This window comes from Buteo buteo, chromosome 5 (genome assembly GCF_964188355.1).
Source record: "Buteo buteo chromosome 5, bButBut1.hap1.1, whole genome shotgun sequence".
NCBI classification, from domain to species: domain Eukaryota; kingdom Metazoa; phylum Chordata; class Aves; order Accipitriformes; family Accipitridae; genus Buteo; species Buteo buteo.
This window is the reverse complement of record NC_134175.1, coordinates 38,047,272-38,058,642: the sequence shown is the minus strand read 5'-3', so window position 1 is coordinate 38,058,642 and position 11,371 is coordinate 38,047,272. Positions and strand designations below refer to the sequence as shown.

Here is an 11,371-nt window from a genome sequence, read left to right as displayed (position 1 = left end):
GCAGGCATGATATGAGCTCGTGTCACAACAGCGCTCAAAACCCCCAGCCTAGCCTTACGCGGCTTGGTGCAGAGTATCTTGTTCTCCTCAGACCCACCCATTTCACGGGTCACTGCCATCAGCTAACTAGCAAAACAGTTAAAAGTGCATCCCTCTGGAGATCAAAGCCCGAGCAACTCCGCAAAGGTTTGTCAAATGGGGCCCGTAGAGTTACATATAAAACAGATGCTCATTGACAAAACCCCATGCGCAGGCAGGTATTCTGTCCTGTCCCACCAGCCCCAGCTTTCACCCATAGCCAGAGCCTGGGAGCAAGTAGAAGAGCACCAGTATGCACTTTTTTGCCCTGGTCAGGTAAGATACGAGCTATTCCCAGTTGCTGATCCTTACCCTGACCTCCAGAGTGAAGTGTGAGCCCCTCACAGCTCAAACTCCCTCCTTTCTAGTCAGGAAGAAAATAAACTCCTTACCCAACACATACAAGAATAAACTCCCAGTGAAATGACATGATCCAGATTTAAAAATCTGTGAACCTCCTTTCTACTTGGTTTCAGTATTTCTTCTTTTCTGGTGAACAAACTTGTCTTTACTGGGGGGGAGGGGGGAAGTGCCAGAACCCTCTGTCACGTTGGTGCTCTAAGCAATAGCATGAACTGTTTCAGGGTGAGGTCTTCTTCTGAGGGGACACCAGGTCTACCACCAGCACTGCCATGTATTCATAAAGATTTCACCCAAATGCCAGAGTGGATAGTAAGGAACAGTGGTTAACTGTTAAGTTAAGGCTAAGTGGTTAAGGCAATACATTAACAGCAGGTTACATTGGTTTGGTGACGGGACAGGAGAGCTCTTGACAGGCATCTGTCAGACTCCCCGCACTGCAGACTCTCAGTGCCTTTGCCCAGGGATGCCACACACAGAGTCATTTGTATGACACTAAATTTGCCAGTGACCTCTTAGCAGAATATCCATGGGGCCAGAAAGACTTGGAGGCAAAGGCAAGAGCGGCAAACCCACTATTTCCTCTTGCTGGAGCGGTGGCTGGATGCTCTGCGCAATCATTGCAGCATGCTTACACCAGCTGCAGCCACAGTACCTAGGGGAGCTCTTTGATAATCTGAGATAATCAGGAAGGTGTCACACCTACAGCTTCTTACATGGACACAAATTTCTCTAGAGTTAATCAGGGGCTCACTCGGGGAAGAAAACCTTAGCAGATATCCAAGGAGACTGCTTAGAACTTGGGCCCTCGGCCCCTCTGGGGATGAAGTCCTCTCTAGTGCTGAGTACAGGGAATTCAGCTCTGATGCTGAGCTTAATTAAATAGAAATATGAAGTAAGAAAGAAAGGCTAATTAGATAGAAATGCAAAGTTACAGGATATGAATGCTGATTAACCTAATAATAGACAATAATGCTGTTAAGGGGAGTTAAATGGTTTGTTTAATGGATGGAATGATCTATAGTATATAATATATAAAGTACTTAACAGTAAACATTTAATTACCAACTTCAGTTGCATTTTTCTTCGCTGTGCAGAGAAAAAGTGTTTCATAAAAGAGTTACTGGAAGGGAGTAATTTACGCTCCTGCAAAAACATCTGTATTGTATGGGAAAGAGCAACAATGCTTCGTAGATACAGCAGAAAGCCTGAAACACAGTGAGCAATGCTGGGAGCTGCCAGATAGAGGGAAAAGCAAAATAAAATACCTGACCTCCTGATCTGGTACCTCACTACCTCTGTGGAGCAGGATGTCCAGCCTTCCCTGATGTGCCTGCCCCTGGGAAAGAGGGCTTGGGAGGCAGAAGATGAGCACGAGACTTCACAAGACAGCTCCGGGAGCAACTTGCTGAGGACTTGGGAAGGTGGCCGCTTGTCACAGAGGAGCAAAGCCAGCCTCTGGTGTGGGTTACGGGGAAAGCTCTTAGAGGGCTGAAAGCATCTCTGGCTAATGTGATCCTTTCTGTGATCAGCAAGAGCAAAGCCATGACCGGGCCACTAAAACACCCTGCCTGCTCCCAGCACAGATGTTCTCAGTACGAGCTTTCCTCAGATTTCCTTAGAGGAGCCAGAAGTCTGGCATACAGAGGGTGTTCATCAGACATTCGGGATGTTTTGTACTAAGGTAAGGCACTCGCGGATTTCATGAGTGCCTCCATGTGGCTGGATCGCTGCACACCTAACCACAGCATCACCTTCAACAGCGAATACAGCAGATTCTGCAAAATCAATAGTCAGGTCCCTCCTGGAAGCGTCTAGTAGAGATGTACAGTAGCAGTCCTGGACATTAGAGAGGGAAAGTCACTCCAGGAGGCTCTCACAGGTCCCTGAATTGGAGATAGGAGAAATTACAGTCTGTAGCACAGGGGTTTACGAACACACTTGACTTCTGCCACAATAGCCAACATTGTGGCAATCACAGAAGGTGCCCTAAAGTGGAACATGATCCCCTTTAGGACATAGGACAAGAGGCTTGGACTGCTCCTCTTACTGGCGCAGCAGCAAGCCCAGTCCCATAACATTCACTTCACACCTTGGGCTGTATCATGCTGACCAAACAATGTGAATGTGTGCAATTTAATTTTAATACCTTGCACTCCTGCTAGAGCTCTTCTTTCTCCTACCACATTGCAAAGCAGCTGAGATGGAGGTGATGACCTGCGCTTGGTAGAGCTCAGCCCCCTGCCTGGCAGGGTCACCTGTAGAGTGGATCATTTCATCTTGCTTAGATTTCAAAAAAACCAGCCTTGTTTGCATGTCCTCTTTACTGCACGGCTGTCAGCCCCCCGTGCCTGATGCAGCATAGGTGGTACCTGAATTTCTATATATTAATTCATGAGAAAGTGCTGAGACAAGCAGAGTACATGTGAAGAAGTCACTCAGCCTCAGCAATAGGGAGCGCTCTGAAATGCAGGCGAGACGTGGGATAATGCTGCTGCTAGGAAACGAAAAGCTGGTATTAGATCGGGCTCCTGCCAAAGAGCTGGATACCTGGCTCCGATAACTAGCAAGTCCCCTTACAGATCTATCCACCCAGTGTCTCAAAAAACAATCTCACCAAATACCTATCAGCTGTGCATCAAAACAGCTTGCAAATTCTGCCCATTGCTCCTGGCAGACGGCTGCGCCTTGCCCAGTGAGAAGTGATGCCTACTCCATTACCTGCACCACGGGGCCAAGGAGAGCAGGCTGGCCATTAACTGCCTGTGATGAGCTAATTAATCACGGGCACTTGCTGAATTCCTGTTCCTGCACCATTATTAATGGCTCTGCGGATTGGGCCGTGCAGCAGACGGGCAGCAGAGGCTCCTCCACCTGCTGAAGCAGCAATCCTGCTCTGGAAAAGGCACCGGCTTCAGCCAGCCAACAAACAGGAGAAATTACTGAGAGCTGCCCCAAACTCCCATCTTCTCTCCTCTTTGGGGTTGCAGTGACTCCCAGCTCCACTGTGGGGCTCAAACTCCCTGCTGCAGGGTCTTCCCAGGTGGCATGGGCTGCCACTGAAGGACAGCCCTAGTACCAACTACTTCTTTCATGGGGGGATGCTGTGGAGCGACTGACACCAGTCAATACCAGTCCCCTGCAGCACGTAATGCCCTTGCTTCCACCTTGCCCACTCCCAGGCACCCCAGCCTCACCTGGTGCTGTGTGTGCCATCTCCATCTGTAGAGGTTTCCTTCTCCAGCTGTGTTCCCGGAGTGAATCCCAGCTCTCCCTGCAGCACGGTGAGAGCTCTCAGGGCTGGACCCAGGGGCCTATGAGCCTGTCCCTGCTCCAAACGTGCTGCCAGGGCTCACATGGCCACAGCCTGCACGTGGCCAATGAGCCCAAGTGTCACTTGTTTGGAGCAAGAAGACATCACTGGGAATGAATTATTCAGCTGAGCAGAGGCGGCAGACAATGAATTATGCACACTGCTTCCCCTCGGCTGCCTTCTCCCCTCCCGTTTTTTTTATCTTTCTGGGTGATGGGAATGAAACTGCACGAGGAAGGGCAAACAGAAGGCATGCACAGAGCCCCCACACCTCAGGGTTTCACTCCTGCCCTGCCAGCTTCCAGCCCCAGCAGAGCTGGCCCCGCTCAGCCTGGCAGGAGCCATCACGCCAAGTCACGGCTGAGCCCCAGTCACCAACTGCAGCGATAGTTTCAGGGGCACAGCCTGCCTCTTCTCCTTCCTCTGCTGCAAGATTTGATTCAGGTCCATCCCGGTGCCACAGAGATAAGAGGCTAAAAGGCACTAAACCCTCTGGGCCATCTGGAAATGAAGGAACCGTGCAAGCACAGTCTGGCCAGCTCCCCGCACTGGCTCTGAGGCTTGCACACCCGCATACTAAAGTGGAGAATTCTGGCAGTCCATTTATCAAAGTGCTAATTGGCACTGATTTGCATCAGATCATATTCCAACCTTTGGCCAGCACTTGCTATTTACACGCCGTGTCCAGTGTGCAGCTGTGCTGAGCCTGTCTGGAATGAGGCACCCCGAGGGAGTGGCACCTTGGGGTTAGTAGCTATTAAAAAGCACAGGTCTCAAATCCTTCCATACATTGCATTCACCTGGTGTCAGGTCCTCATAACAGACCTGAACAAAGATGACTGCTAGAAGAGTTCATTATGCTGTTGTACTTGGTCAGGGAAGGACCAGCATTACCCCCTCCATCCCATGTGTTTGTAAGAACTCCCAGTGTTAATGGTGCCTGGACAAACCAAGCCTCTGAAGCTACTCACCTCTTTGAGGACAAAGAAGTCCTGAATTGTTTCAGCTTCTTAATATAATGGCAAGAAAAAATAAGAGAGAGAGAGAAAGAGAGAGAAACTGACGCAGGACTTAAGATGACACAAATTATATTTCTGAACATTGCCAAGAAACAAAATAGGACAAATCCATCTAGTACTTGTCACTGGAACTGGGCGTCACAGCTCTGAATACAACAGAAATTGTTCAGCTTTGTTTAAACAAAACAAAAATTAAAATAATTAAAAAAAACACTCAAAACCCAAACATTTCTCAGGTCATTGTGGTTAAACTCAGAGACTGAATTAACAGAAGGAAAAGAGATTGCAAACACATTGCCAAAGTCATTGCCATTTGATTCAGTTAAAGAGAAGCAATAAGCCCAGGACTGCATCTGGCAAGTTTCAAGTAGGGACCATCTACATGAAATGCAGACTAGGGACAGGACTGGCAGAATAAGCTGTAAAAACAGGTGAAGGAATTATAGCCATAAGACACATCAAAGTACAAGTTCATACAGACCAGTCTTCACAGCTGTAGCTTCTCCATTTAGTTTCATAAACAAAATTTCTGAAATGGCTTTCTAATTCTCAGCCCCTGTGTGTCAGCTACAGACCCCAAGCTTTGCAAGGGCTGGTGGCACAATCCAGCCCTGGGCACCACACAGGACCCCTTTCCATCAGGAGTTTGCTACTCAGAAATGTCTAAACCAGAGCATGCAAGAATAGAGGTGTCTGCATCAGTGCCAGGTGTGATGGTACCTGTGTGGCAAGGAATAGCTTCCCTTTGGCAGCCCAGAGAAGAAAAGCTGTTTTCCCCAATACCGGCATTATCAAGCTGCACTGCATAGGATTTGCTGATGGACACGTTTGTGCATCTTCTAGCTTTGCACTTTAGGCTGGTGGGAAGAGCCCTATGCTACCGTCATCCTCAAAGAGCATGGGAGAGGCTGGTAAACAGGAGGAGCTGGAGAGTGGGGCCAGATGCTGAAAGACAGAGAGGCTACTGTGCTAGAAGCACCCAGGCCTTGTCTGTGAAAGATCGGTAGCTCCTTCTAGAAAGGGCTGAGACACCTCTGCATCCTCCAGCAAAGGATATTTACTGTTTTGGCGTACGGACTACACAGCATCCAAAACATCTACAATAGTGGCAGAGAGCATTCAATCTGTCTGGCACAGTGCAGGAAAGAGGAAACTCTTGAACTCAGTGTCCTTTGCAAGAGAGAGAGACCTGTTATTGTATTGACTATGCACATCTTGACCACTCACATTTTGTTCTCAGCCCTAAATAAGGAGGTTCTGGACCTCCCTGGAACCAAGAGGTGAGGCAGCCAGCATATCAACCCGAAATGAAGAAGATAACGTATCATCCCTCCATCCTCCCCCAGCATCTCCTTAGCCTTGGGCCTCTTCCTTTCAACAGGCTATTGCAAAACTTAACTGAGCTGACATCCCAACTCCAGGCAGAATATGGAGCCCTCACACATGCTCCAGGTCATAAAAGAGACAACCTTTTGACTTGGGGGTGTTTGCCTTGGCCACAGTCTTTGGATAGTGGGACAGGAAAGGGTTCTGCAACTGTGAACAAAGCCTCAAGGATTGTGGCAAACAGATCACAAAGCAGGAGTAGCCCCGAGCAGCTGGAATGAAGCCTGCACAATCCCTTTTACTGCATCACCTTCACAGCCAAGAAACGCAAAGGTGGTAAAGCAGACAGTTGAGGAATGCCCATGGAAAGTAGCACAGAGTATGCAGGGGTCTCGCCTGGAACAACACATTCATCTTTACCCTGGGACCTTTCCCTAATTCTGTCTAATAAAGATATATTACTGACATTGCTAAGATAGAAAAAGGGAGAAAAAGCAATGCCTTATTTCTTTCTTATCAGTTGGGGAAATGATAATTCCCACTGCACAATGGGATTAGGCTCAAATTGGAGTAGCATCATAAATCTATAGTCATACATCTGTGACCAAACTGAGACCGATAGAGCAAGAATGTCTTTCTAAGCCAGGCTACAAAACCAGTCAATGGCATGGGATGAGAGATGCTTTTATTGTTCACCCAGTAAAACAATCAAGTGGAAAATTATTAGATGGGGAAACAGTAGCTTTGCTGGGCCAGATACCAGGTAATCCCCGAAATGTGTCCAGTGTACCTGTCAGTGGAGCAGAACTGAGCAATAGGCTTCTTTGGGTTCTCTTCAGTGGATAATGTATTCACCAAAAAATGCAGTTTAGGGTTAACTGAAACCAGTCATCAGATTAAGAAAAAAAGGCAAAGGCAAAAAGACTATTAACATTAAAACATTTTCTTTCAGCATTTTCAAAACAGAAGGTTTCACATCTTTGCTTCAAAGCAACTTACTGTAGCCCAAGTCATAATGTTTTTAAAAAAGTGAAAAAGCAAACCTACAAATGGATGCTTCGGTTTGGTTTGAAAGGATATTTTTTTTTTTAATGTTTCAATTTTTCCCTTTTCATTCCACTGAGAAAATGGAAAAAAAAAAAAAATAGTCTCAGGTCACCCCCCTTACAACTGCAGGTGACCCTTACAACTTTTTTCCCCAGATTTTTCAGTTCAGCCCGCAAACTGAAAAACCACTGTGGGCACAGCCTACTTAGGAGTTTACTGTCCCTCTTTCTATTTGAATCAATCCTAAGCCAAAGAAAATGGGAAGTTCATTTCACCAGGTAATACCTACCAGAATCAAGGTATTTAGCAGATGTAAAAATACTGAAAATGGGATAAGTTGTGGCTGTTTACAATGGGCTGAACATGATCCAGGAGAGAAGAGATCTCCTGGCTCCAGAAAACACTGCCATCTACAAGCTTCCTGCTATATCATCCTACTCTCATATAAGGCAATTTATAAACTGTGGGTCCTATCTTGCATTTTCAGAATCTGAGATGTGCTGACACCACTTATTTGCGAGCAATGCAAGATCCAGGTAACCCACACTACCTGCTCTAAAGCAAGGGGCCTTGGGGGTTGGGATTTTTGGGTTGGGGGAAAGAAAATGGAGAGGGATGCAACATCCTTCCCACTAGCAATATTTGACCATCACTCATGTGACCTGAAAACAACATCCCTTTTTTGCAGAGTGTTGCCACTTCTGCAGGGACAATACAGTACTGGATAGTTGCTTTGCAAGCTCAATAAAATGAAAAGGCCTTATGGGGATCTTTGCTGGAACAGTCATCTGGTTCAAACGCAGCAGAAGACAACAACAACAGCAAAAAAACCCACAATAAATTAGCTATCAGCACAGCCTTCTAAATGCTCTAGAACAATTACTTGCAAGACAAAAAAAAAAAATCACAGCTCTGGTGCTTAGAATCTTGTCTTTTTTAAAAAAAAAAAAACAAACAAACAATAATCCACAGGTTTTGCATAAAAATAAACATTTTAAGCTGACAACATTATGTTAATTGGATCAACCCGCTTTTTAATATATATATTTCTATGTATAATTTTTCTATGAATATTCTTTAAATGGGAGTCACAAATGCATAAAAATAGATATTTTTTTGGGAAAAAAAAAAAAAGTAATAGTAAAGACAACCCCGGGGCGGGGGAGAATCAGACAGGGCAGTATTCTAAAGCAACAGCTCACCATACTGTAACTTGTGGAGTCCAGTCCTTCTGTATTGTGAGCAGTTACTCCTAAATACTATTGGGTTTTGTAACAGTGATGTAAAATGTAAATTTCTGCACGTTTATTTAAAACAAAAACAAAACCAAAAAAAAAACCCCAGAAAAATAAGAGAAGGGATTTGGGCATGTAGGACAGATTTTGATGCCTGTTACATTGCTGTAAATAACTAGCACAGACCATCTCCCAAGCTGAAGGCAGGAGGAACTCCAGCAAATCTTGCATATATAAGAATATATTCTCTAATCTAAATCTGATCTGTCCTTCTGAACTAAAAGTAAAAAAAAAAAAAAAAAAAAAAAAAAAAATCCATTTTGCCCTACAATGTTTTTTCTGTTGTCCTACGAATAATCAAAGTAGATTGGAAAAGGTGAGATTTTCAGTAGTGTGTGTCAGCATTCCACGTATCTTTGACAAAAGCCAGCTCCTAACAGTGAGGAAGATTATTTCAGAGTGATCCTGTCCCTTTACAGCAGGAGGTAACCTCACTGTTAAAAATCCCTTCAAGGCAAAAAGATCGGGGGGCGGGGTGGGGCGCGGCACAGGGGGAAAGCCATTAAAAAAATGATAATAGCCCGACCTGCTTGCCAGCTGCGTCAGTATTCAAGTAAAGTTTAAAGTACCTTTGTGGGACTTTAGGGTCTTGGAGGGTCAGACGGGCTTATTTTAACACGTGTAATATGCACTTTGAAACAGCCTTGTCATCTGCTTGTTTAAACTAAAAAACAAAACTCAAAAACAAACAGGAGCAAAGGAAAGGTATAGGAAAGGTCTCAGTATCAGTATTAGACTGCAGTGTCTTCTTGACACTGACACTTTGATATTCTTGCCTTCCTTTCTAATGCATTAAAATATCATGAAGTCATGCAGCCATTTTAAATGAGTATTTCAAGAGTCCAGTTTTCGTACAGGTTAACTTGATCACCAGCACAGCACTGGAGAAAGCTGATCTAACAGTATTTCACTTACAGAACTCTTCAAAGGAAAATAAGAAATACAATTCCACAAATAACAAAGCCAACTAAATCCACAGAAAGCGAATTGTTTTTTCCTCAGTGTTTTTTCTTAGACATTCTTTCAGAACAAAAATTTTCTTCCCTTATCTCTTTTTTTAAAAGCAAATTTTCTAACCAGCCAGATTTTAGAGCTATCTTCCATCTACATGAATCTAAGTTTTTCTGAAACCACTTACAGGGTTTGGGGGGCAGAGGATTCCCTCTTCTAAATTTCAGAGCCATCTAAATTGCATCTGCTTGTTTTGTCTTGTTTCTCCTCTTGTATTTGTCCATTCCCTTTAGTATTTCACAGGCCAATACTACTGCAAGAATTTAGGTGCCTGCATTTGAAAGAACTTTGGACTGAGCACAGCTTCATACATTTCATCTTCTCCATGCCCTTTCCATGTTGTTTGTTCTGTCTTTACACATACAAAATCACAGTTTGCGTAACATTGTTTTAAAGGAAGAAAATAAAATACACACAAACGCACACACACATACATTGTATTGGTGAACACTATACACTAAATATTTTTTTCAACAGCATAACGGAAAGGTTGGCCTACTGTAGGTTGAACATATAGGGAAGGCTGAAATTTTATGGTTGCCATGCAAGCCACCTTAAAGACAAAACAGATGAACCCACCCAAGAGCAAATGCAGCTTTCTACTCTCAAGCCATTAGACAAATACTGCCTTTCCAGGGATCAAACTGACATCTCGCCAATTCAGTCAATGCAGTATTTAGAGAACCACACTCAGTTGCTTCTGCATCAGTCCTCTGATTCCAAATGCTGTTAAAACCAAAGGCGGAAGAGGGTATTTGACTTGCCTTATTATTATTAATATGTATATATTTTGATAACACTTTCAATTTCAATTTACTTCTGAAACCTTGCCCTTTGAGAAGAACACACTGTTTAAGTTGACTTTTTTTTCAGGCTTCCATTCCTTTAAAATTCTCTCTTCTTTTCATTCCGCTGTTCTTTTTCAATTATCTACCAGAAAACTTGCTTTCTTCCAGCAGAAATGCGGCTGGTGGGCTTGGGCTTTCACTGCACCCGCTCTGTGAAATTTTCTGGGAAAACCCCTCGGCATTGGTCAAGTTCCTTACGCTGAATCCAGTCAGACTCCTTCACACCCATCAGCCATCCTTCGTCCTGGAGGAGAAGACAGAGATCAGATGCTGAGGGATAGATGTGAGTGGGGATTTTTCTTTCAGTGTGCAGGCCAAGGAGGTGTCAAGGCACTATCAAAGCCATGCTCATATTTGGCTTGGAGACAATCCAGGAAGAGGATGGAGGAGAAGGAAAAAATGCTTTCGTTCCCTTTTAAACAGGGAGATGGCTACATCCCAGAGTCTGTACCAAAACTCCTGTCTGACCCAGAGTGTCTAGAGACAGTGAAATTGTAAACAATTAGCAAGTGTAATAGAAACATATCATAATTTACACCCACCAAAGCAGGAAAAATTCTGCCAAAGAAAGTCTCTAGAGCTACAGGATGGGAATCACCTATCTCACCTTTCACAATCTAAACATGAGGGGTCTAGCATTCTCTATAGTCATAAAAGAGATGGGCACCTCCACAGTGTGATTCACCCCATTTATCTTGGGCACGGGTCTTTGGAAAGGATGAATCATTCCCTGGAGGTGCTCGTCCCCTGTTCCAGTCAGGGCACCTAGACGATTAGCATTTTAGAGAGGTGGTACAGGCAAAATAAGTCTTGTTTGCTATGCTGAAATTCTGGTCTATGAGAATTGGGAGCCAAGATGCTCAACCCATCTTCCCAAAATCCACTAGTCTGTTGGGCTTGATGCAAGGTGAGGCTGGCAAAACTCCCAAACTTGTGCTACACATGATGTAAGGCTCAAGGTCTCTCACAAGAGTCCTCCCTAGCCACCAAACTTATACATCTATAAACAGGAATGAATTTTCACTGAGGCAAAGGGAGTCCTGCTTGGTAGAACCTGCTCAGGAGGAGAACCAG

At 44.7% G+C, this 11,371-nt stretch overlaps 1 protein-coding gene across 10 annotated transcripts in view; it reads right to left on the bottom strand.

Annotated features, from left to right (window-relative positions):
* Positions 1-4,822: 4,822 nt before the first annotated feature.
* BIN1 (bridging integrator 1) overlaps positions 4,823-11,371 on the bottom strand; it is a 103,247-nt gene continuing 96,698 nt past the window's right edge. For all 10 annotated transcript variants that reach the window (XM_075028715.1, XM_075028718.1, XM_075028720.1 and 7 more), the window contains one exon: positions 4,823-10,541. In XM_075028715.1, the coding sequence (XP_074884816.1) occupies positions 10,434-10,541 (108 nt within the window). In that variant the 3' untranslated portion in view covers positions 4,823-10,433. The remainder of the gene's footprint in view (positions 10,542-11,371) is intronic.